The sequence below is a fragment of the Halichoeres trimaculatus genome, unplaced genomic scaffold (assembly GCF_033239565.1).
Source record: "Halichoeres trimaculatus isolate MK-OKI-2021-1 unplaced genomic scaffold, fHalTri1.1 fHalTri1_scaffold_16, whole genome shotgun sequence".
NCBI classification, from domain to species: domain Eukaryota; kingdom Metazoa; phylum Chordata; class Actinopteri; order Labriformes; family Labridae; genus Halichoeres; species Halichoeres trimaculatus.
In genome coordinates this window covers 20,710,431-20,738,352 of record NW_027437194.1, presented here as the reverse complement: position 1 = coordinate 20,738,352, position 27,922 = coordinate 20,710,431, and the positions used below count along the sequence as shown (strand labels likewise).

Below are 27,922 nucleotides of genomic sequence, written 5' to 3'. Positions count from 1 at the left end.
GTATTGCTCACACACACCCGAACACCTGCTTCCCCCATTAAACAGAACAAAATAAAAAAAGATTGCATTTTACTTTTCATGAAAACACTTTATTGCTCAAAGAAATATGTATTCATACAGCTGCACAGACATGAAGCAAAATGGAAAGTGAACTATAAAAATATGGAATGGAAGCATTATAATAAACAAAGCAACAAAACTAGTCACATATCCCCACACACCAGTTATTACTGCTTGTGAATGATGCAAAACTCATTGTGAGAGCTCCTCAGTGGAAAAACTGCTTATGCATAGGTTTTCTTTACATGTGTCAGCGCTGATAGCCTTAGATCTGTTGTAGCATTTTTTTAACTCACACATTTAAGCTGGATGGACAATGTTTATGAATGCAGTGACAAATGCAAGTAAAAAACAAGCAGCAGAATTACACATTATTACTGCATTCACTTCTCTTTCTTTGAGTGTCATGTTTCCAAAAATTAAACACTACCCCATGCCTTAAAAAAAAAATCTTTGTTGTCAGTTTTCAATCAAACTTCCAAAGAATCGGGAATTTGAAAAACCTCAATAATTAATCCAAAATTAGCAGGCCAGTCTCAGAAGCATTAATTCCTTTGGTGTCTGCAAACAATGTGCATCACAACATTACTACCACACCTGCCAGGCTAAAAACACAATAACAAAAACATCTTTAGTGGGTGAAAAAATACTACTTAAGTACCGTATTCAAAGTAAAAAGCACAACTACACAAAACTCAAGAACAGAGGCACAAATTACAGAATTCACAGGACAATGAACCCAGTTGAACAGAGTGGAATGGCTGGCTGGTTAAAAAATATAGGGTAGTAAGATGAAGCCAACACAAATATGAACAAGTACAGGGAAACCTAAAAGTTAAATCCCCCTACGGACAGGTTAAACACTGGTTTTTGAGTACAAAATGATGATAAAAAGGGACAACGCATAGACTACATTTACAAAAACCTCACACACTCAGAATGAAGTGGAAACACCTTAGTAATATAATTCAATAAAGATTAAACTGTGTCACTAACTGATAGGGATCATTAGTACTTCTGAATGAAGTGAGCTAACACTGTGCACTCCCTCTTCTCTCTCAATCTGCATGTTGAAGCTCTACAGTATCTGCATGTTGAGGCACTTGGAAAGAACATGATTGTACTGTGTGTAGTAAAGTATGTACATTTGTTGTGCTTGTGTGCCTGTAAATCACACTCCTTCCAAAACTAACACGCGCTTAACCTTACAGATCTTAAAACTACGTCCAATTAGTGTTTCCAGACTCAACATGATCTCCTCTCATGTAGTGTGAGTGATCTAAAAAGCAAAGCAGTTCAGTCAGATATAAAAAGAAGAAGAGAATCAGACCGTGTGTTGGCTGTGATAACCTAGTTACCGTGTTCCTGCTCCTTAAGGGCTGACGACTTGGACCCAGAGGAGAACAAGCTGGGTCTGTAATCTCTGGCACCAGATCTGAAGCAGACTGAGATTAACCTGGCAGAAAATCATCCGAGACCACTGAGGACAGTGCAAAAAAGTGTTCAAGAAACAGCTTCTTTTCATTTCAGAGCTAACTAATCTCACATTGTTCAAATTCATGCGCCCAAAATGAGATAAAAGGATTAATCTAAAAAAAAAAGAAGTGTGTTTTGAGTCTTCCCTTCATAATATGACCATAGAACAGTTACTTATCAGGCGGTGTACGTGAACAACTATCAATGCTACATCATATTTAAGGAAAAAAAAAACATGAATCATAATATTCACAGTCAAACATCATTTAGTGAGTGGTGGGCTCCGTCTTCCAAATAACAGATACCTTTTTTTTACGCACTGTGTATATCACAAAATAACATCCTTTATCACTGGTCCCACACTAATACAACACTCCACGTTTTAAGAGAACAACTCGATTTTTAAACGCAACCACAGGTGGTCCCTCTGCTCCGCATGAACTCTGGAGGCTGGCGTCGACACTTAAGGCAGGCTCGCGATGTCCCGCTTTGGAGGAGGGCCGGCTGGTTTACAGGGGGAGCCGTTGGCTTTGTCCTCGAAGATCAAGACTCTGTGTTTATGAAACAGAAAGAAAAAAGGAAGAGATAATGAAACAAAAGAATTGGAATCCAGATTTATTATCCCAGAGTTGATCTGCTAGTATTTGGTTTTCTGTGGCCAATACTGCAGCTGATAGATGTGATAATCAATTTTTGACTAAATTACCTAGCAGGCATATTTACAGACTACTGAGAAGATTGTTGCATTAGTCGCTCTTTTGGCACAATTCTTTGTCATCTCAAAGGTTGTCTGGCTGCACTCTGATGTAACAAATCGTTATAAAAAGCAGCATGTATTTTAGTGTATTATGCCATTTTGACAAGAAGATGGCGCTAAAACTCAGCCACAAGCTGTCATGGCTGCCACCATGAACCCCTGAACGTGATGCATGTGGGGTAAATTCTCTCCACTTTATTGCGTATTGTAAGCAGATGGTTTGCTGCTCGAAGCAGGGATACAGAGCTGGTTTTGGTCATTAAGTTATGAATTTAAAGAAAATTGTAATATGCTTACGTGAAGAAAACAAGCCCTGCATGGTTCTATTTTAGAAGACGAGGAACTTCTTGAGATGATGAATGGTCCATCTCTAGATCACAAGTTTTGGCGCCATGATATGCTGAGCTTTACTAAGGCCATGTCTACACATGGCTGAGTATTTCGGAAACCGCATATATTTTTATTCATTCAGGCCTGTCGTCCACATGAAATCGCAGGTTTACATCACTAAAAACAATGTTTTCCGAAAACTTCGGTCAAAGTGAAGATTTTGGAAAACTCCGGTTTCATAGTTTAGCGTGGACGCTAGTTAACAGAGTTCTAGGTTCTCAAACCTCACAGATGAACGACGGGTGCTCATTCTATTTGTCTGGTACGGGTTTTACACTGCCAAATATGGGTTTGGCATACCTCGAGCCGCACTCATCAGCAGATTTGCCTGCTGCGTGTGGACAAAAATATTTTTAAAACAAACAGGGAGTGGGTTTTCGTTCTTGAAAATACCTGGCTACGTGTAGACGTGGCCTAAAAACACCAGTAGTTACTGCGAGTACCACATGGAGGCAACAGAGGGTGCTAGAACGCTAAATACGAAAATGTGCTAGTTGGGGGCTTTCTATTATACAATCAAAAACAAAAAAAGATTGCGACTAACATACTGGTTCAACAAACAAGAATGCTCTGATTCAACTTTATAACTTTCAATATCGAAACCTTGGCTTTGGAATCAGCTGATACCAATATATCGATCAGATCAGTATCGGTTTCACGATCTCTATACCTTTATCTGAAGAAGAGACAGATGATGATGATGATGATGATTTCGCAACTTCAGGCTTTTCTAACTCAATGAAATCTGAGGGCTTGCCAAATAGATTTCTCCATTGCTGCTGATATTCGATTTAGCTTGAGTTGGTATCAATATATACATCCCTAACGGCATATATTCTAGACCTTGTAGCAATTCTTAGAAATGTCAAATTATGAAATAATGTTCCTTATCAAATTTTTAATTTTTTTATCTATGTATTTCTTTTTTTTTTGTTATACTTTTGGTCATTTTTCCTTTATTCAGTAGGACAGCTGAAGAGACACAGGTAAAATGGGGGCAAGAGAGTGGGGAAGACATAGGGCAAGGGTCGAGGCCAGGAGTCAAAGCAGCGACTGCTGCAGTGGGGACAATAGCCTCTTAGATTGCGCATGAGTTTAGGCTGGCAGGCCAACAGCGCCCCCTAAGATAGCCTTTATTGTTTTAAAACGGGTTAAATACATGAGGAAAAAAATGGCAAATTTGTGAAAGCAAAAAAAGGGCAACTGCTCAAAATAAGAAGTTAGGAGTGAATATTTTTTTGTTTATTTTTATTTGTTGGTTTTGATGCACAAAATACTTGATTAGATTATTATCAGATGATGATGTGTCATCTGACTGCTCTGCTGCTGTAACAGATTAATACAGGTGTAGAAGCTTCAGCACCAAGGACAGTGACACAATGACAGTAAAGAGTAAATCATGAAAACAGGAGGTAGATGAGCTGCAGCAGGATGTGTCTGTGTGTGTGTGTGTGTGTAAGTGTGAGTGTGTGTGAGGTGGGGTAATCATCTCATGGTAGACACTCAGAGTAACAGTCACAGCTGGGGCATGAGCTGACCGGGCTGGAAGTGAAAGGAAAAGAATGAAAGGAAACCACAAAGGGACTGAGGGGAGTCGTGGTTAAGCCTGTGCACACACAGTGGAGTGAGCAATCTGACAGGAGCTATTCAGAGCGAATGCCTGTCTTTAATTTCCTTTTTTGGAAAACTCTGCAAAGCTCCACTAAGCCCATAAGGAGCAATGATCCCAAGGAGGAAACAAGCACTCAGCAGCTCCGGCAACCACTCTCAACCCCCCTTCCCCTCCTCTCAGCTGACAGTGGGTTCATTTGTACAAAGGTGAGGAGTATTTTTATGAACGTGCACACTTAAAATGATAATGAGTGCATAATTTAAACATGTCGGGTTAATCTTTTCCTTGGAGACAGAAGTGCTAAAGTGGTTAAGTAACCGGCTGACTTAATCTTGTTATAGTGTACAGACTAAACTGCTGTAATCGAAAGTCTTGTGGAGTACAAATCAAAGTTGCACTTGTCTGTGTGACATCTCAAAAACAAATTACCTCACAGTGTTTGCCACCTCTTCATCAACACCCTTGATGTAAAAAATAACTGTGAGGCTCATAAGTCACGAAAACGAGGACTAACGAGTCACAGCGTAGACACAACTGTGCAGCTTAACCTCATTGTTTTAGTTTTCACTGTGACTAAAGCAGTTTGTGCTGCAAAAGCTCGGAATAATTCTAAAGAGGATTTACGTCGTCGACAACCCCCCTGTGCTCTCAGGAGACACGGAAAGAGAGAGCACAGCAGAGGCGTTGCAGACTGTTGGGGTTATCACTGAGAGAGCAAAGTAAGAAGAGATAAAGAGGCACAAATTACAAAGACACACTAAGAGCCCCTCAAGGAAAAGGCTAAATGAAGTGATTTTTTTTTTATCTGAACAAGTCAGACATTTTTCTCTGTAAAAACCTGTCAGTTTGTGTTAGGAATGTAATATTTTGAATATAACTTTCAGTTTATTTGGTTAATGGCTGAACAGTCACCAGCAGAGAGAAGAGAGTAAGCGAGGAGAGAAACTGCACATAAACTAGGGTGAGGAGTGGAAATCAAAAAACAAGGAGCTTAACTGTGAATGATATGGGCTTTGGAAGTGTTTCAGGACTGGAAGAGTGAGAATAAAATGTCTATATAAACGTTTCTGCTCTTATTAATAACAATGCTAGTAAAAAACCTGAATCTAAAGACATAACAGTGCATTAAAATGTTGATTTGACTCAAAAGTTGGCTGAAAAGAAAGTTGTTGGTTTGGAGGCTCAGCAAATCTGAGGCTCTATTTTTTGAAGTGGATAAAAAATAGTTTGGTTAGGTAATTTATTCATATTAAAAACAAAACAGTAAACCCTCTTTTTGTATATGAAACATTATTGTGGTGTATTGTGTTTCATTTTGACGCTATCATAATGTATTGTTTCTACCCTTCTTTATATATCTCTCTCGATATGAACTCTGCTACGACCGGCTGGAGTTTGTGGGAGAACTTTAGCTCTCTGGCTAACTCGCTGAAATGCTCATTAATACACTTTCTCTATAAATAAACTAGAAAAGCATTCAGAGAGCTCAGACCTCCACCAAGCATATTGTGATTGTCACCAACACTTTAGTCCTACTTTAATGTTATACTGCGTTTCAGCAGACTGTCTGTTAGAATTTGGTGTTAGTTACAGGTTTGTACGATAATTTGTTTCCTGACAGTGTTGAAAATTATGATGACCCAGTTCATATTTTATATTCCAGATCTTAGTATCCAGAATGTTGGTAGGATCTGGATCATACTTTTACATCTGTCAGAAATTATGGTGACCTTGTCTTGAATTGTTTTGCGAAGCAATCTGACCATTTATCATGGAGTTATATACACATAAGGTGAAAACAGCCCTATCTCACAATGATAAAGAATCTTTTTAAAAAGTCCTGGATCCAGACAGTGATCCAGATCACGTCCAAATTAAATCACTTCTTCCTTATCCCATTTTGAACATTTCCTGAAAATTTCATCAAGATCAGTTTGTGACTTTTAGAGTTATGTTGTTCACAGACAAACAGACAAACTCTCCAAAAAACAATACCTCTTTGGCAGAGGTAATAAATAAATAAATAAATAAATAAACTTGTTAGTGTCTTTACTTGTTGGCAGAGCAATGATAGGGATAATGTATAGTGAGTGGGTGATTATGCAAAATAGTATCCAGACAGTGAGACATGACCTGGATGCTCTTCCTTGTTCGGACTGTTTTCACACACCCACCCACTCACTGTACGATATCAGCTGTATGCATCTACTGTCTGACAAGATTTCTATTGTTTCAAACTGATGTTCTGTTTTAAAAAGTATCAGCAAATGTTTTTATGTTGTCCAAGTGAATGCAGTTGGTTGTTAATTTATTTTGTCCTCATGATATTCGTATTTTACCTTTTTTATTTTATTCCCCATGAAAAAGTCTCTGCACTAGAAATGAGTGTCTATACTCAAATTATTCTTTAGTCTAAAACTTTTCCTTTATATATTTTGGCATTATTATTTTTCATAAATTCTATGTACAAAAGGTTCTATATAAATAAGAGTTGGCTGATATTTTTTTAACTGTACCATATAAAATAAAAAAAAGGCAGTAAAACATAAGTAATGTGAAATTAATGTGTTAATTTGTAACACAGAACAGTGCAGCTTAGGATTTATCCAGAGGGAATAAAACCCGTCGTTGAAACACTGACCCAATTTGTTTGTGGATAATTTGAGCGTTTGAAGTTGAGATTTCATCATCCATTTAATCTTGCTTATCTATGATAGAAAAAAATCCCCAACAGGATCCGTGATGCACCAGAATAATCAGAATCAGCTTTTCCTCGAGTACAGAGGGGATCTTCTTAACATGCAGCCAAAGGGACAAGTGAGGCCATGGAGGCCTGACACATTTATAAATAGCAGAGGGGGAGATTACAGCATTTGGAAATGATTGAAGTCTACGGAGGAAAAGTTGTGTATTTCTTCTGCTGGGTGTTGGTGGGATTATGAGATTTGTCATAAAAGGGTCCAGCCAAGCTAAGTCCAGAGGAGCTGACATGCAGGAGCCAGCGCTCACATACAGACTGACCCACTGCACGGCCTCTCTAATGAGCTTACACCGCCCACACTGCATCGCTTCAGTGCAGCAGGAATATGTATCCTCCATTGAGCATTGAGTGAGTCACTTTAATGTTTGTTCTGATGACTTTTACTGTTGTTGTCGTGCTACCTGACTGTCAGCAGTTAATCAATTACCTAAGCACATGATCCCAGCTAAAGATAACGATGGGTTGAATGGATAGGTTTTGTTGCCAAGCAGCATGTGGGTGATGACATCAAGTCTGTCATCCCAGAAGTCCCTGCTGAGGGATAAAACAATCGGCTGACACAGCACACGATTCACCCTCCCTCTCAGACACGTGGAAAAGCAGTCGTTTCTGTTGTGCTCAGATATCCGCATCCATGTTTACTTACAGTTTGAGAACAGCAGAGCGCTTGCCGAGCATCATCTTGACAAAGTCCCGGTAGTTGATGGTGTTGCTGCTGCCGCCTGTCACCTCCACGATCATCTTTTTCAACTCCAAGTGGGTTTTGGGGACGCCAAGCTTCTCCATCATCCGCTTTAGACCCATGAGATCTGAGACAAGGGACAGTTAGAGTCAGTTTGATTTAGTGTTCCCCAATTCCAACTCCCAGAGTTACTCTTTGTTTAAGGTCTTTGAGAACTACAAATTTGGGAAATGCAGGTTGTTGTACTGTAATTACCCTGGACTCATGCCACATGCATTTTCTTGGAAGTCTGCCAACTTTAACAGCAATCACACACATTTTGTGAATTTCAGGGTCTGTTACAAGACATGCACGACCCCAAACAGATGTTTCCTCATCTGACCTCAGCCTCATCGAAATTTATTCCCCTCTGCGTTATTCAGCAGAGCCACAGGGACTTGGAAACAGACTCTGAGGAAATGTTTGTGAGATTGCTCTATGGTTCATGCGATCCAGGAGCCAAGCAGAAGACAGAAGAAACAGAAGCTGAACTTTTTGGTTCCTCACATGACTAAAAAAATTCCAAGTTGAATGTTCCTTTGCTTCAAACACTTTTCTTTGCACAGAAAGAATAACAAAAAGGGGCATGTTGATCTTGAGCAGTTTTAATGGTTACAATGCTTCACTGATATCTGCATCAAACAAGGTTCAAATAATACATTCAACTCGTCATGATAGGATATAATTCACAAGGTTGGAGTGTTTTCTAGATGATTTTAGGGATGTAAACAATCTAGTTTAAATTCTTAAAGATAAGTTTTTACTTCTTCACTTATAGGTTGCTTTGTTTCCTGATTTGATGTGCTTTTATTTTGAAAGCATCCAAAAACTTATTCCAGCGTAGTTGCGTCAATTAACTGAACTGACAAAAAACAGATAGAGGAACTATTTAGTGTGTTAATATTTGAGGTTTTAGCATCTTCCTGATGTGACATCAGCTTGTACATTAACATGACAGTGTCTCTGTGAGGCATTTAGGTGCATTCTTTTTGCATCTCTCTTCATCTTTTTTCCTCTTTTACATGCAGAGCAGAACACACATAAGAGGTACAGAAAAAGAGACAGAGGTTATCTTTCAGCTTATTAATTCAGTCAGGACCACTCTCATTAAATGGAATAATTACTTGCGCTCAATAAATCATATTTGGCAATATGGCTCTATTCTGGGAGCTCCCTGCCCTTCCACTTTCTTAAGTGGAATGCTAAAGCCTGAGGCGGGGAGAGCACACCTCCCCTTTCTTTCATGTGCAAACATTCATTAACAGTGATTTATTTATTTATTTGGAATAAATAATAATAATAAGAATAAGAAATAAGAAAGAGTTTGGTTTGAGTTTGGTGCTGACAGAGGCAGGGTTGTGGTGTGGTCCTGCTCCTGACACTCTGCTATACAGCGCCATTAAAAGCCAAGGCAGGTAGAGCACCAGCAGACACAGCATAAAAGGATGTTGCAAAGTGGTTTGCGGGGGGAGCAGCAGCAAAGACAGGCGGATTTTGCTTTTTGCCCACTAGATGCACAGATGTCATCATAATAACTGTGAGAAAAACTGACATTGCAAACTCTCTTGTAAAATATGAAATCAGTCAACCACAGATTTAGGAGCTGTCAAACAACAGAAGTCAGAGGTAGAATAGCACCCCCTGCTGTTTAAATACGGTACCACAATTTATTTTTCATCTCACAAATGTTAATAATCTCCAAACCAGGCATAATTTAACTTTCTCACAAGGAACCTTTGCGGTCCTGCCATATGCGTGGTCAAAGTTGTGAGGAATTACATGTCCTCAATCTAACATGCTAATGTCTCACAAAACCTGATCCTTAGCAGATACAATGTTTACAAATTACTTATGTATTTTTTAGCTTTTCCAATTAGTTCCGCATGTTGATTTGGCACAGTTTTAGCTCAGATTCTCTTTGTGACTACTCTTTCCACTCCTCCAAGCACTGGACCGGTGCTGCGAAACCATTTGCTAGTGACCCCCTAGTGGCTGGTTGAGCATGTTTCACTTACAGTTGGTTATTAGCATTAAACTAGACCAATATTTCCACAGCTACGCCTCTTCTGTGGTTTACACATAATACAGGTCGATTAACATCACCCTTCAGGACTTGGAGTAAGCTTCCACACCTGCTGTCTGTTTCCCACACTACGCCTCACCTCACAGCTGTTCAAGACCTTTATCATCATCGTACAGTCTGGTCTCACTTTACATACATGACAGAGAGACGACACATGAGCCTGCTAAAGCCCTGCGTGTGCTCACACTGGTCAGACAATACGCACAGTATTAATTACTGTTCCCTCAAGGTCATGAAGTCAGCTCACAGTTGTTACCCAGGGTGCAGTTGGTGTTTTTCTGCAGCTACTCACCAATCTCATCTTGGTCATTCAGGTCAAACTCAGCATATTTATCTGCAAAACAAACACAGGGGATTGTTACTGACAGTGGTAATTAATTCTTAGCTCACACACACCCACACACACATCACGTCTTGATGCATCATTTGAGATAAGTCCAAATCACAAGCTGGCATCTCCCACGTCTGCAAAACTGAAACAAACCCTGCTCGGAGATTTGCCTGTGTCACACTGGCGACAGCTGTCCAGGCCAACAGAAAAGACGTTAACAAACAGCTGATGATGACAGGTGTGTTGTTTTTGAGAGTGTGTCAGGAGATGCAGGCAAATGGCAGCTGAGTGGGACTGGCATGAGAAACAGATCAAAGTCAGAGTGTGAGGAAGCCAGAAGTGGATTTAAAAGTTTAAATTCAACATTCAGGAAGAAAAACAACATTAGAGGGGCTGAAAGTGATTCAGGATGGTCAAATCTAATCCCTCAAGAAAAGGAAAACTGATGCCTGCCAAACAAACCCCAAACATGCAACTTAATGCAAAGCAATGTTAGTGATTTAGGGGAAATTGAATTTTCTTTTCTTAATATGAGACTTTTTTGATGTTTTTTACATGAACTCAACTATATTGCTTCTTTTTTCCATTTCCAGGCTGGGATGAATAAAAAGAGCTGTGCGTGCTTTGTCCACTCTATGCACATCCCCAATTTTTTCATAAACAAAAGTATTGTATAACATATGTAGGCAGCTAGCGGCTAGCGGCTAACAGCTAACGGAAATTTTGGTGGAGTTATGAGACAGTTAGCTTGGCTTAGTCCATGGCAACAAACTGGGAGTGGCAGAGAATATGTGGCAATTTTTCCATAGGCACAACCCACAAACTGAGCTCTGCTTTTCATCCTGTAAAAGTATGTTATTTCTTAAATGTGGAACCATTTAAAGGGGAAGTAAACAGACTTTCCAACGATATAAGATTTATTGCCAAGACGCTTTGTTACAACAAAGAAATAATCTATGACAAGTTGGTGCCATCAGTGCAAATGTTTTCATGCTTTATGAGGATGTCTTTTTTCCGGAGTGGGTTTGTGAAGTGAGAGGTGTGAAACATCTTGCATTTATACCTTTTTATTTTTATTTTTGGAAATGTTGCATGTAAAATAGAGGCAAGGAAGCCACAGGTACAAAAAGCATTGAAGTGTGAAACATCTTGGGATGTGCATTACTACGTAATGTGAAATGACTGAATTCATTCAAAAACATAATAAAAATGTGATTAATCATGATTCATAAACCTAGCCCTTGAAAGTAGAGCCCGACCGATTAATCGGCCCGGCCAATTGATCAGGCAGATTATAGCCTGTCACCAATTAATCAACATTGGCCAAAATGTAGCCGATTATAAAAAATTTTGCTCCGCAGAGATTCTGTCGCTCCTGCTCTTGTGTGTTAATTAATATAAGGCTACTACACAGTGTCTCACTTCATAACGCCATCCAGGATTAACCTGGGCTTATAAATTCACTAGTTATTGCTTTGGTTGAAATAATTTTTGAAAATGTTTCAATGTATTTTGTTGTAATTGTATTTAATGCATGTTTTGAAAGCAGCGACATTGTTTCTTAAAATCTAGTTTAGTCCCATGCATTAAATGGAAGATGGAACTTTTCAATAGCTAGTCATAATTTGTGTTCATTAACAGTATTTATCCCGTGTATATCAATGAATTTATTATATATGTCAGCCGATATGTCAGATATCAGCCAATATATCAGATATCGGCTTCTTTTTGCCCCCAATATCGGTATCGACATCGGCCCCAAAAATCCCATATCGGTCAGGCTCTACTTGAAAGTCCTCATAATTTGTAACTGTAGTGACCAGGTCTACATTGCTCTTGTGATTTTGTGAAGGGATGGGCGAGTACCAATACCAGGTATCAGTATCTGGCAGATACCAGCCTTATTTCAAGGTATCGGCTGTTGATACCAGCAGCTGATACTCAAAGCAAACATTTCTTTCATCCAGTAAGTCCTTCTTTTTCAGTGTTTTATTTTGAACTTAATGGCAGAGTGACTTTGCTTTCTTTGTTAGAAATTATGTCACTGTCATTGTTAATTTAAATTTTATGTATTAAAAGTACTGGTGGTACCGGTGCTCGGTATCATTGAGTACTCAAGAGGGAGTACTGATACTGGTATCAGTCTAAAAAAAAGTGGTATCAAACATCCCTAATTTTGTGTGCAGGCATTATTTTCTGTTTTTTTTGTACTTGTATTTGATTTTGCTTTATTTTTCCTTTTCTTATCCCCTTCAACTTTAAAACTAAAATCAAATTTGATCACCCAACAAAATTACACACAAAAGCAAACAATAAGAAACATTTTTAATAACGTTCTGATCTGGCAGTGGCAACATTCTGTTTTAGTATTTCTTTGCAGTAAAGATGTTATCCAGGGAAGACTTGATTTAATCACAAAACTATTTTTGACCTGATTATTTATGAAGCTAAATGGAAAAAACGTTGATGAGCTAGTTTAACAGCCTTCAGTCTAGTAATCTGTTTTGACCAATGTCAAACTGTGAAACACAAACTCATGTTAAGAACAGCAGACCTTTTACAGGGTAGCTCTCAGTTTAAGCCACATGAAAGTTAAAAGTTCAGGAATTTTGGGTTGAGATGAAGTTAGCTGCTAGTAAATCCGGTGCAAAAATGCATGCAGTACAAAAGATGCCCAAAATGGGATACCAACACAAACATTAAAAATAGCTCTGAGGGCTTTGTAAACAGCAACAACTTTTTCAAATGCATGTTTTTTAGTTGTGTAGTATGAGTAAAGTGAAGTAAAATATTAAAACCTGAAGCATCAAAGTAGGCATTTTCACATTTCTGCCTAAATTGTTCTTCCTGTTCCCCAGAAAACCCCTTTGGTCGGATTACACTCACTGTTTGAGTCTCACAGTGGAAGCTCTGTGTGTGTGTGGAGGGGGAGAGGGAGCTGTGTTAACTGTGTGAAAACCCATGGGGAGCAGGACAGGACAATGCGTACCCTGTTCCTACACCCTGAGGAGTGGGCCTCCACACACTGACACACACTCTCTCTCTCACACACACACACACACACACACACACACACACACACACACACACACACACACACACACACACACACACACACACACAGCCATTCCTGAGTAGGCCACTTGTCGTAGAGCAGCCTGTTGATCATCTGCAGCCACAGAACACGGCTCAACTGAACTGAACTCAAGTCTTCTTCAGTGTTTCCTCCAGACCAACTCTTCCAATACATGACAAAAAGTTCTCTGCCTTTTCTCTTCTCCACACTTTATGAGATCACATGTGATTTGATATTTCATTTACTGTCTTGACGTCACTGTCAGGGTTTTTTTTTCTCTAGTGCACAAAAGACCCCTGAAGATAAAATAGCTGCATGGACGATGACTTCCTCTATCACTCTTGCCAACAGATAAACAAGGAACTTTCTCATCACCCTTTCAAAAGATACTCACAGACCCCGAGGGCAGAAAAAAATACTATGTTCAATGTGAAAACAACTTGACTTTAGGACTTTTAATATCCGTCCACAGACAAACAAAACAAAAGAAGTGCTGACTTTAGAAAACTAAGTAAAACTCTAAAGAAAGATGTTGGAAAACTTTATCTGAAAGTTGGCGAAACAATGCATCCTTATTTTCAAAAATGATGGAGATAGAAGTTGGGGGCTCTATAGAAGGCTAAATAAGATCAGTAGTTGCTGGGAACTAGGCCTGTCAAGATAATCAATAAATCAATTAACCGAACGATAAATAAAAACGTCCTGGGTAAGTTTGCCAGCCTCGATAAACTGACATGTACATGCATGTTTGTTTTCCTTCTCTCTTTCGACCAAAGAGGCTGAATGAGAAGATGGCTCACTACGTCTATCTTTCCTAACATCAGGGTGCATAGGTTCTATAGCGGATTTAGTGGATTCATAGCGGAGTGAGCATCTGTCAAAAATGCGATCTTTGGCATCTTTTGCAACGGGGCTGCTTGCGCGTACACACGGAGAGAGCTGAAGCAAGCGTCCTGAGGGGTAAGGAGAAAACACACGCTAATATGAGTGATGGCACGAAAGATACGGTTTTTAAGCCGCCTGCCACAGTCCCAGCGTGGGAATATTTTGTTTTTTATCAGAATGATCAAAGTGTGAGCTCATGAACACCAACGAGCTGATATGTCGCATTTGTTTGAAAACAGTGGCGACGAAGAAGAAGAGGGAGGTGCAGATGAGCCTTGTTCTTTGACAATCCGCTCTTACTGAGGCTTTTGGTCAACAAAGTAAATAGAAATAAAAGCGCCAAATGGTGGGCGCTCAAAGACAGCTACATTGCCAAAGAAATGCAGCCCTTCAATACGGTTGAAAGCCAGAAATGTTAAAAATGTTTGACAGACAGTACGGATTGACTGGGAAAAAGTACATGTTACAAACAATTCAGGAATTGTATAAACTCCCTTTTATTTAGGCTATAGTTTTTATTGTTGGGTTTTTTTTTTTTTTTTTTCTTTTCGTATTTTCGTTAGAGACATGGTCTATGTTTTATTGTTTTTGATTAGTATTAATTATTTTCATTGACATGTATTTTTTTGTAAAAGAGATTCCATTTCATTTTCATTGTATTTTTTTCTCTTTCTTGTTTGTTAAATTTATTATATTTTTTGTTTAATTTATTTTATTTAAAAGATCCTGACCTTTTAATTACAGTTAAATACTCTTAAGAAATTAAAGTTTCTTGCTTTTGATATGGTGTACTCACTTTAATATTCCATTTATCATAATTACATCAATAAAAAAATAATAATAATAAAAAAAATAATATTGACAATAATATTGTTTATCGGCAATAATATTTTGGAAAATTATCGTCTAGCAAAATTTGTTATCGTGACAGGCCTACTGGGAACTATCTGATTAATTGTTCAATAGTTCCCTATATTCACTCATTGGGAACTATTCGATTGACTGTTGAAGAGTTCCAAATATCAGATGGTCACTGGTAACTTGATTGTTAAAAAGTACCTAATATTCAATAGCCACTGGAAACTATTCAATAGTTCCCTATATTGGGTAGTTACTGAGAACTATTCGATTGATTGTTGACTAGTTCCCATAGACAATGGGAACTCGCTGATTAATTGTTGAATAGTTCTTGGTTTGGTTCCCACTGTGCGGAGCTGTTGTAGACTTGTGTTGTGCTCAGCTGAGCAAAGTTTATTCCTGGCCCTAGTTTTGTTAATCATGTCAAAGACGTTCTTCAAATACTTCAGATATTCACTGTGGTTTTCTCATCAGAGTCTCGTAGAACTGGACGGCTTAACTGGTCTTGGGAGTAATGCTTATTGGTCTTCTTTTGTTTTTATTTGATAGTTTGTAAACAGCTTTCAGTAAGCTGGAGTTGTAAAGCCAGGCCCTCAGAGAGAGTTTGAAAAATAAATTATGAAGGTGTAAAATTAATCACATGAACTATCTTATTCTTTTAAAATGAATGATAATTTGACAATCATGAGATCATCTGAGAAGCACACACAGCTTCTGTGTTTCAGGTGAAACTTGTTTGGTGGAGGTAGTGAGCACTGCAGTGTTGATATGGTGAAACCTACTCGAGGTCAATTCTAGAGTGTCAACTTAGTTGCACCCTGGATAAAATTGTACGCTTGATCTCATCACTGATCCTGAACATTAATCGTGCTCTATAAAAATCTCCTCTTCACTTTCCGAACACTTTTCGAGGAAAACCCTGTTCTGCTCTTAAGGCTGTGAACTGCTTTGTCAGAGTCTGACCTGCCCACAGAGGTGACAGGAGCTCAAAGTAACTGTATGGATCCTCTCCCTGATTATCCAGTTTGCTCTTATAAGACTTCAATAATTAATTGAGACTCTCAAACTCCTCACAGAAAGCTTAAGTTTAAACTGACCTGATGATGACCTCCCATTATGCAATGACTCGGCATGAGGTGATTACACACTAAATGCTGGCTGAGCTGCAGAGCTGCAAACATCAGCACACGCAATGACTGATCCCAAACTTGGTGTGCACATGTGTTTTTGTCAGCTTTAAAGTTAGAAAATATGCATTTAGGGATGGGCATTCAAAGCAAAAATACTATACTCTCTGCCAACTATTTACCAATTATTTGAAAAGTTCCCTGCTCCTTATCTGGACATAAGCAGATAGAGATCCATTTGATGGGATGAGATAACAGTCGCTTGAACTACAGGAGTCTTTCTGCTTGGTTTAAATGCTGCAAACTAAATGTGCAGTAAGGCTCACAAATCCCTGGCAACACAGCTTCAATCAGACAATTTATCTGATATTTTCAGCAGTGGGTGGACGTCCCATTGTTACAGCATCAGCATCTTAATATGTGTGTATAATAGTCACATTAGAGAAGGGCACACCATTTTTTGTTCTGTTTGACACACAAGGTTTTCTTTTTGAATTTCTTGTCAAGAAGGTCTTCTGATATTAAGTTACAGGTCTATCCATGTATTTCAAAAACATGTTGTAAATTGTGTGAAAAGAGAGTGTAATAGGCTGTGAATCTTCCACTAGGCTCAACAAATGGACAGCGCTGGCTTTAATATTTTTGTCAAGCTCTACCTCTGGGCACTGCTGTGAGCTTTGTTAAGAGCAACAGTTTGCAGAAACTCTTTGTGGTGTTCTTGACGACAGTAATTCAGATACTCAATCATCCTCACAGTGTTCATGGTTTGTTGTTTTGCTCTTTGCAGCACCTGTGCTTCAGAAGCATTAAAAACGACCACTTTGTTTTCAACTCTTCAAATAATCTCATACAGCTGACATACTGAAGCTCTCTGGAGCCATGACTAAGCTGTCAGAGCGTGTTATTGAACACACCACCTCATCATCTGTACAGTGTGATTCATCAGCAGAGGGAGGAGAAGTGGGCACAGACTGTGTGTGTGTTTGTGTTTGAATCTATGATCATTCACACATCAGCTGTGAATCTGCTTCCAGATTCTTCAAGCTTCTTGCTCTTTGTCGGTGAGTAACAAATCGTAACAAGAGATGCACCAGTGCAACAGACCCAATACCAGGTTAAATTTAACATTCTGTATTCCTCAATATGACACTGAAAACTAGAAAAGCACTCAGAGAGCGCAGACCTCCGCCAAGCATATAGTGATTGTGACCCAACACCTTAGTCCTATTTTAATGCTATACTCCCTTTCAGCAGGCTGTCTGCTACAATTTGGTGTGAGTTGCAGGTTTTTTTGATAATTTGTTTCCTGACAGTGTTGAAAATTATGACGACCCAGTACATATTTCATATTCCAGATCATAGTATCCAGAATATTGTCAGGATCTGGATCGTACTTTAACATCTGTCAGAAATCATGGTGACCTTGTCTTGTATTGTTTTGCAAAGCAATCCAACCATTTATTGTGGAGCTATACACACATACAGTTCTACAGTTTCATTTAGCAGACGCTTTTGTCCAAAGCGACGTACAACACAATTAAGAATTTAGACAGAAGGAAAACCTAGTTAGTGTGACAACAGTGCTACAAGTTATTCGGCTGCAGGTGCTGCCATTAAGTGCAAGTTTTTTTTTGGTTTTTTTTGTGGTGGGGGGGTGGGATGTTCAATAATCAACAAGCCAACAAACCACAATTAATTGCTGCAACAGTGTTCCCTGAACAAATGAGTTTTCAGACATCTCTTAAAAGTAGAAAGGGACGTTGTTGATCGAATAAACTTTGGTAATTCATTCCACCATTGGGGCACAACAGAGGAGAAGAGTCTGGCTAGTGATTTGGAGCCGCGCTGGGCTGGGAGCACCAGGCGTCCTTCACAAGTATAGCATAGTGGGCGAGAAGGAGTGTAGACCTGGATGAGGGACCCCAGGTAGGTAGGAGCCATTCTTGTCATTGTTTTGTAAGCCAGAAGAAGAACTTTGAATTTGATTGGAGCTGCTACTGGAAGCCAGTGAAGAGAGATTAACAGCTGGGTGACGTGTGATATCACAAGGGCCTGTATCAGAAGCTGCATGGCCTGTTGTGTCAGGTAGGGTCTGATCCTCCTGATGTTATAGGGGGCATATCAACAAGACCGAGCAATCAAGGCCACATGGACCTTAAAGGTCCGCTGGTCATCCATCATGACACCCAGATTTCTGGCAGAGTTTTTGGGCACAAGTTGATTGGACTCAAGCAGGACACTGATCTGTGGTTGAATCGAGGAACAAGCTGTAAGGACAATGAGTTCAGTTTTGGACAGATTAAGCTGAAGGTGGCGTTCCTTCATCCATGTGGAGATATCAGCCAGACACACTGATATCTGAGCAGAGACAGTTTTGTCATTAGGAGGAAAAGACAGAAAAAGCTGAGTGTCGTCATCACATATGGTAAAAACGGCCCTATCTCACAATGATAAAGAATCTTTTAAAAAAACCTGGTTCCAGATGGTGATCCGGATCACCTCCAAAAGTTAATCACTTCTTCTTTATCCCATTTTGAACATTTCTTGAAAATTTCACCAAGATCCATTTGTTACTTTTTGAGTTATGTTGTTCACAGACAAACAAACAAACTTTCCCAAAAACATAACCTCTTTGGAGGAAGTAATAATTTTGTTTTCACAACTTCAGGCTTTGCTAACTTTTCAAACCAAAATAGAAGAAAAAACATATATTTAAATTGATCTTACTTTTAAAGAGAATGTGAACGTGATTATAAATGTAAGTAAGTCTCTAAAAGTAGCAGAAATTACAACTTATAACAATCTCCAATACAAGCTTGACAGCTTGCAGAGTATAAGTTACATTCACAGAAATGTCAATAAAAAATAACTTTCTGCAAGTTTTATGTGAAATTTGTTGTGTTTCACAGATAAACGCTTCTCTGATGGAGGAGTTGCAGTGATGTGTTGAAGGGTACATTGCTCATGTGTGACCTCTGGGTTAGTGGGACAGTGAAGGAAAAAAATAGTGAGAAAAGATACCAAGAGAAAAAAAAGAGCCATCTCAGGGTGTCAGGCCCTCATTCTGTTTATACATCTCTGCTCCATTTCCTCCAGCGAGCATAGGTTCTAAGTAGGACACAGCAGTATGTTTCCCATCTCCAGACGTACAGTATGTCTGCTGTGGGGATGAAGAGCCTTTTGTTATTCTGTCTGCAGAGCCACAGAGGAAAAAACTCTATACATGCAAGAACGCTGAGCTGCATGTGAAGGACCCGTGCAACAGGGAGGATTCTGTTTCTGGTAAATCATGCTGTTTTGTTACCGCTTCAGATGAAGTGGCAATGTTTTATCTAATCCCAGGAGGAAAGAGTTCTGAATATTATAACAACAAGCAGAGGAACGCCCCGGCACATTCCTCCACATTCCTCCCTCGCCGCTGTGGACTTGGCCTTGCAGTACTTTCAGAAATCACAGCAGTCTTTCTTTCCCACAGAGACAAACAAAAGCCAGAGACTTATATATTTATGTGTATGTGTGTGTGTGCTTAAAGTGCCAACAAACAAACAAACACTTAAGCACAGACAAAAGCCAGGAAGGAGTGTGTCTTCTTATTGGAGATACCGAGGGTGTAGGGGTGGATTTGCTTACTTTTGAGGCTTTCTAACTTTTCAGGCAGGTCCTCCTCGTCTCTGTATTTCTGGTCTTCCATGTATTCCTGAGGGAGGGGGAAGGAGACAAAAGGAAACACATCTTGAGCTCTTTTCTTTACTTTATTGGGAAGCTGTCAAAGCAAAGAACAGTTATGGTTTTAGAACATGTTAACAGCTCTAAACTTGTGAAGCATGACTCATAATCTTAAGATCTTCTTCTCCCCCCGGGGTTGTCAATACTCATCTTTGTCGTCGTTAAGTGGAACACCACACAAGGGTGCAAAGGAAATGAGCCTAAAGGAAGCCATTCTAATGAAATTATAATGACGCAACCTGCCACGGGGGAGTCAGCTTCAAAGCTTCAAAGCCTCAATCTATGTTGCATTAGGGAGAGCAAACGAGGCAGAGGGTGAGCTTTTAACCTGCTCTGACCTCCATGTGTCCGTAAAGGCCTGTAATTAAGGATGAAGGGGCCAAACAGCACAACTGACTGTTTATAGAGGCAGGATGACTCAGGCTTGCTGAATCACAGCTCCGAAACAAATTCCAACACAGGAATGTCCACTCACGGCCTCAGTTATCTTATAAGAATGCAAATATTTAAAGAGGTGTGGTGGCTGTATTATAAGGTATGCAATATCAGTCAGCATGCCTGTGAAATATGTCCCAATACAGCCTGCTGAACTGTTTCTGTGCTACTTTCAGAGTGATATTTGATGAGGTAAGCTGTAATCACTGGGAGCAGCTGCAAAGTAAAATGCTGAAAAACACAAAAAGACTTCTAGACTAGATTTAAAAATCACCGACAGTGGATTGATCCATTGGGCTCATGCTATTTCTGTTCCCTGTACAGGTCATCCAGGACCGGATTGACCAACGGCACGTAGAAGTGACTGTGGTAACACCAGGAGATAAAGCACGGCAAAAACACAGGTTGAGCTGTTTGTGGTAATGTCCATTCCAACCCACAGTCAGCAGTTATTCTCTAGTGGCCTGTTCAAACTTGAGAGTCTATCAATAAAATGAGAGAGTGAGGTTACATTTTATGTTTGCTCTGCTTGGTGAGGTTGGAGTTGGTAGATGAGCACTGGCAGGACATAACAAAGATGCTCTAACATTGCACGATACGAACACATCTCAAGAACTGGGCTATGAGTAAAGCTGAAACGATTCCTCGAATGATTCGAGGTACTCGATTACAAAAAATACTCGAGTAATTTTCTCTGCCTCAAGGAATCCTTTAATTTTAAAAAAGATCAAAGAGTGGTATTTCAAATAGAGCTGAGGCCATATTATGAGAGTTTTCAGACCCCTCAAGCTACCTCTTATACAAAATAGCAACTAGCAACAAATCTAGCTTCTTTTCTGGAGTTTGGCGACTAATGGGTCATTCTACGAAACGGGTGCCATTTGGGTCTGCAACATTTGATGAGATGTACAAGGCACAAAGAATGTGTCAAAGTGTGTTTACAGATTTTGGAGCTACCAAAGCAAGTGCTCTTATTGACATGCGGTATCAGAAAACTCTATTTCTTAAAGAGAAAAAATTTCATTTGAAAAATAACTGCTCTTTAACTAAACAAAAATGTATTTTATCCGATTACTCAATTAATCGATGGGATTTTCAGTAGAATACTCAAATACTAAAATATTCGATAGCTGCAGCCCTAGCTGTGAGTAATGTATATAAAGCCGGTTACTGAACTATGGTATAAACAGAGTTTACAAAGTTTGCTTGTTGTAATGTTTCAAACAAGAAAAGTGGTGTTAGATAGAAGAGCCCCTCTCCATTCATTTGCTTCAAAACAAACGCACATCTTGGTAAGAGTCAACTCCCTGTGACAGTAGGTGCTAGTGCTCATGGGAAACTCAGTCATTGACCTGGAAAAATACCAGCTTTTCCAGATAGCACATACATCCCCTTTAGGTAACAGGGGATTTAAAATGACTGGGATTGGATCAGATTGGATCAATACCAGTATTGGCTGGTACCAAAGACAAGGTATCAGTATCAGTACTGGGACTCAAAAAGTTGGATCAGTAAATCACTATTCCTTATATTGAGGTCAAGCATAAAGCTACAAAACATATTGCATCACTTTAATATAACCAAAAAATCCACAGTGAGGTACGATCATTTCCCTTGCCTTGAAATAAGCTACACATGAAGGTCAGGGTACCACCTGGGAAGCCTGATTTCTGGCTATATGTAGATGTCTACCACCCTCTGTGTCTTTGGTAAGTACAGAGATGTAACACATATCTAACTCAAACTAATATAAACTTGTATTCAGCAATTTGTTCCATGTCTTGAGCAGACCATGGTTTTTAATTTTTTGGTAAAACTATCTGCCAGCTGTTAAAATCAAAGCTTTTGGTGCATCAACCAGGGACACACCAATCAGTCATCAGTAAAGCTAGGCTCACTCTCAGTGACAACTGATAGCTAAAACTAATCAACTCAACTCTTCAAAAGTTAGGTCAAAGGACATGTCTAAGTCATGCTACAGCTCAAAGGTTGAACAATTTGTCTGATGGATAACGGTGCTACTGGATGTCAAGTATCAGAACCATCAAATCGATCTCTACAATTTTGGTATCTAAGCTCGTCTCGGCACTTTTGCCAATCTTGGCAATCGTCTCATCCAATCATTCATGTTAGTAGTCCCTGAGAGCAATTTGTTTCTGAACACTTATGCATCAGTATAACCAAGAGTTCTGACAGGCACATGCAGATGTAGAGCAATCATTTTGCGTTGCAGTAGCAGTAAAGTTGCATTTAACACAACTAATTTGAAGCAACAAACAACAACTCAACATGTAACGTTTTTCCCAAAGAGGCACGTCTGCTCCGCCAAAACAGCACTTTCTGTGCTCGAGAGTGAGAGCCAGTGGTTGGGCTACTGCGCGACTGGTGTTTTGGCAAACTTTAATATAAGATTGGGACTTGATATCAGTAGATATTCATTATCAAAAAATCATATTAGTATCAGGGGCCGAAAATACTCACCAGGAGATCCATACTTTGATGTCTTCATTTATGGGTGGTAACTCTTGCTTGCTATGCCGACGGACTCAACCTCTACTTACAGTTAAAACCAGACTGATGTTTGTAGGTCGATATTATCAGACCTTTTTGGGGTTGTCCCAAATTTCTCTACATCAACGCTTATGTTTCCTCTATGAAATGTTTTTTAGAGCATACCACACAAAACAACAGCACTCAAGGCAATTTAGAAATTGTGTCATGGTGCAGTTAGTGCACCACTACATCCTCTTACTCTATGGTTCTCCATCACCATAAGTGCCTTTCAGAGCATGGGTGACATATTTCTTTTTTAAAGTTAGAAGAATAATTTTTGAAGTCAGTGAAATAATCTCATGTCTGATTGTTCCTTGATATCAGCTCTGAAGTATTAAGGTTGCAAAATTACAGAATTGTCAAAGTCAGAAAAATGTCAGAAATTTATAGGAAAAAAAAAGAACCTGTTAACTACCATTGGAGTTAGTATTTTGTGGCATCATTTTGTCTACAACACACAGATTTAATGCAAGTACACTTAACTATACTGTACCTGAAAGAGAAGCTTGAAAGTAAATGTTTTGTCTCATATGTCCACTGGGGCTTCTTCAGAGGGACGGACACGCTTTTTTATTAACCTTTTTTTTAAAGGTTGGGGTCCAACACTCAAAAATAAATATGTTGATATTTCTTTCTTTTTTTTTTCATTAGCATAGAAAACACAATGTGTATGAATGTGTATCTTTGGAGGTGACCGTTTGTTTAAATTTCCAGAAAAATCTCATAACTTTCCATAACGATCAAGTTTCTAATTCAAAATATTTCCAAAATTTCCAGCTTACCTCCCCACAAAAAGTTTCTGGAAATTTACTGGAAATGTTTTGCCCTGAAAATGTTCATATTTATGTTTGGATATACCAGTTTAAATACATTTTCTAGTTATTTCTATAACTTTTATAATAACACAGTTTCCAAATCAGAATACTTCCAGAATTCCACAGCTTAACTTTCCATGGGAAGCTTCTTGAAATTCACCAATATTTTCCATCCTGGAAATGTTTCTTTGAATTTCCAGTTAGTTACATAAATTCCCATACTTTACAAAATTCCTGCAGAAAGTTTCCAATTCAGGATTCCAAAATTCTCCAGCTTTGTTTGCAGAGGAAAGTTCCTGGAATTTTACTGAAAATATTCTGGGAATATCCTACCCTTAAAATTTTACATTTATGTTTGAATATGACATTTACTTTAAATTTCTGGTTAACGCTCAAAGATTCCCATAAATTTGCACTCATAGTAAAGTTTCCAATCCAGAATTCCAAAATTCCCTGTCTTCAATTGCCATAGAAAGTTTTCTGAAAATGTACACATTTATTTCTAAGAATTTTTCCATCCCTTGTCAGAATCAGTACTGTTAAAGTTAAGAATCATGCATCAGCAATAATAAGAGTCCCTCACATACTTTTTCTGTGTACACACACATACACACACACACACACACAAAAAAAAAAAATGTTAGAGATTTGTAATTTGTGCAATGATACTTGCTTCTAGGTATTTATCAAGTAGGTAACCAACATTGCAGGCTTTTATTCCTGTTCTCACGGGGTCAAATTGTTAATTCATAGAAATGAAAAGAGGTTGGTGTTAACCCCCCTGGATTAATTTACAATGACACTGTTATTTCTAAACGTTGCCATCAGGAATTAGGGACCATCTTTCCTCTTCACAAATGGGATATCAAAAAGTAGACTAATCTCTATGAACCATTGCTGAAAGTATTTGAAACAAAGATGTCACAGGCCTACTTAGTTCATGCCACGACCTGGTTTTCATAATGTAGGAGCTGATGACAGGCTGCTGGCTCAAATAGATGTGGGAAACAGAGATTATACAGACATCTAGTTAATCTGTGGGAACCACAACAGAGAAATCTGACGATGAGAGACAAAGGGTTCATTCAGGCACCTGTTTTCCCATCCCACGTACATGAAGGCGGCCACAAATCACACTGCAAATGCGTTAACCCTGCAGGACCAACATATTGATATAGTGATGTCAGAGGATAGACCTCTCAACTCTGTGTGACAGCATGCAACCGTTCAACAAGTGCCACGAGACAGCAGGGGGAAATCAATAAAATGCATTAACAGCCTCGCTACAGTCAACTCCAATGACTGTGTGTGGCAATCTGAAGGGGATTCATTAATCTCAACAACACTACAGGGACTCATGAATCCAAATACACTGAAATATTCCTGCACGTTTGAAACAACAAGGCCAATGTCGAGTCAGGTATGCGCGTGCACATTCTAATAGCCGTGAGGAGCCCTTAGAAGCAAATATTTGTGTTACCTTGTTTATCTCCTCCAGTTTTTGCCTTTGCTGCTCCTTTAACAGCCCAAAGGCTTTCCCTCCTGTAAACAGAAAATCACATTATTTTAATAGCAAGCTAGTTAGTATGTACAGAGGCTTAGCTTGGACGCTGGCCCAGTGATGCTTTATTGTAAAGACTCAAAGCTTTAAGCTAGCCGCAGACATGAGAACATACGCGGGAAAATACACAATGCAGTAAGCTGTAATATTATTTATTACCTTGGAGATTTTTTCCCGAAGGCATCCCGGAATTTATCTGCGTGATATAAACCCAGAAAAATAACAAATATCCGAGCCAGAAGGCTGCCGCAGCTGTCCGCCGGGGTGATACTCCTGCTCCCAGTCACAAATTGTGGGCCAGTGTGGGTAACACACACGGCGCCTCTGTGAAAACACAAACAGCCACATAAGATACATCCGGTTAAAACTTTCAAAATAAAATTCATAAAGTGCTCCTATTAAACTAAACCTCAAGTGTATTTGTGCAAACCACAATCAATTTTTTTTACAAGTCTCCACCACAAAGATGAACTGTCAATAGTTTAATTTGTGTGCCAAATATAGGCAGCAACTAACTTGGGTAGCCCTGATGTGCAAAAAAAAAGATAGAGAGAAAAGTATGAAAGAAAGAGAAGAAAAGAAAGAAAAAAATAAAAGGACGAACAAAAGTAACTCAAAACACAGATAAACCTTAGAAAATAAAGGAAAATAAACACAAAAACAAAAAAGAGAAATAAGAACAACAAGAACATCAACAAGTTAACACCACAAAACGAAAAAAATGCAAAATAAATAAATAAACAAAAAAAAGGAACTCTCAAACAAAGAAAAGGAACGGAGACAATTACATAAAAGAACAAAACATAAAAGAAACCACAGATAAGTAACTGCAATCAAAAGTAAAAAGGGGAAATGCATTTGCAATTCTTTTTTTGGGAGGTTTTATTCCCTGTTCGGAACTTGTTTTTTCTCTGTTCTGTTCTCTTTTATGTTTTGCATATTCTTTTAGTCTTTTTCTTTTTTTTTTTTTTGCTTTTTTGTTGGTATGTTTTTGTTTATTTTGGGGGATTTTTTTGTGCTTGTCTTTTTGCTCTGCACTTCCCTTTTTGTTTGTGCATTCTATTTCGTTGTTTTTTTTTATCGTTTGTTTTTTTTTTTCGTTTTTTTCCAAGCAGTTATCATTTTTGGTTTAGAGGTGCAGTTTATGCATTTTCCCATTGTTGTGTTTCTTTTCTTTCTTTTTTTTTTTTTTCGTTTCTTTTTGTGTGTATGTGTCATGATGTGCAATGAACCCTTTCCTAAATTAAATCATTCTTTATTTTTGATTAATGGATCAACTTAAAAAAAAAAAACGTTTTTTTTTTCTTTGTTATTTTGCCCAACCAATTGTCCAAACTGCAAAGGGGTGGCTGTGTTTTTGGGCCTTTAAATTATGACACAGTACAAACATTTTATAAAAAAGACCCATCAAACAAAAATTTGTTATATCATGTATATTATATTGTACTACTTTGATATTAATCAAAGTCCGTCCCCATCAGGAATGACACGAGAAACATCCAAAGCTTTTATTTTGAAAGCTGGCGCATTTTAAGTTCCGGCCCCCATGAGCAGGTACACTTTGCTCATTTGTGAATGATGCTGCTAGAGTAAAGTGGGTTGTCCACCATCATGTGGTGTATGAAGGAAACTGCACATAATGATGGCGTGACCAAGCCAATACAGGCAGGGATTTTGTCAGATCCAATCGGAGAGAAGTCTGAACAAATGAATGGATTTGGATAATTTATGGATTTATAATCAAAAATTATATTACTGTCCCATTCTCTCTTGTTGTAATTTCAACGTGTCATTATGTTAAAGGACAAATGTAAGCTGTCAAGCCAGCTGATACTTATTTTTTAAGATGTATCAAATAGATAAATATCATATGGTCAATGATTAAAGCCATGGTGTATTGTGATTAGTCCACCATAAATTACACACCCCATTTCTTTTTGAAATCTAAAAAAATACTCATAATTGCTAAAATGTCTTTATTAAAGCCATTCTCATCCACTCTTATTGTATTTTTTTCCCACTTTGCATTTCAAAAATACTTGGTTGTTGCCCCCTTGTGGTTATTTAATGTAAAGTCTTGAGGCTTTGTTGCCCAAGACGAGATCATGCTGTTTGCCGTCTCCTTTTATCGTTGTTTAAATACACAAATACTGCCAAGGTGTACAATACATGGGTTATAGTTTATAGAGCAAATTTTCTTTTTTTTTTTTTTTTTTACAAGTACACTTTTACAGTAAGCTTTTATCAAAATCAATCAATAAAAACCCATTCTACACCACTTTTATTTTTATTAGTCAGACACTGGAAGAGAAGATGTCATTTGGTATTGCAGTTTCACTTTGAGCAATGTTTAGGTTAATTCTGTTGTCTTATGTGCGAATGTTTTTGGAAGACAATGGTCAACAGCACTGATGAGGGCTGCAGGGTTGCAAACCCACTGCAACCAACCAAATGATATACCTCATATTCTACCATATGCTTATCCCCATTTTATTTTGTGAATGGGGCTGATTGTGTCATGCCACAGAAGTACAGTAGAGGTCAGCATTTGCTTGGAGTTGCTGGCCTTACAAGTAATCAGTGCCCACTTTTTCAGTTCAATACCTGTAGGGGATGTTTGTTATTCTGGTTCTGTACATTTTTGCAAACATCATTAACAGGATTATCATTTTCCACAGGTCCCCATGGAGCCTTT

At 38.7% G+C, this 27,922-nt stretch overlaps 1 protein-coding gene across 1 annotated transcript; it reads right to left on the bottom strand.

Annotated features, from left to right (window-relative positions):
• Nucleotides 1-99: 99 nt before the first annotated feature.
• On the bottom strand, nucleotides 100-25,539 carry aif1l (allograft inflammatory factor 1-like). Its single transcript, XM_074690644.1, has 6 exons — nucleotides 25,387-25,539; nucleotides 25,147-25,208; nucleotides 19,768-19,834; nucleotides 10,153-10,194; nucleotides 7,703-7,865; nucleotides 100-2,087 (listed from the first exon to the last, which is right to left on the bottom strand). The coding sequence occupies exons 1-6, from the start codon at nucleotides 25,409-25,411 to the stop codon at nucleotides 2,000-2,002; spliced, it is 447 nt and encodes a 148-aa protein (XP_074546745.1). The 5' UTR covers nucleotides 25,412-25,539; the 3' UTR covers nucleotides 100-1,999.
• Between the last annotated feature and the right edge of the window lie 2,383 nt (nucleotides 25,540-27,922).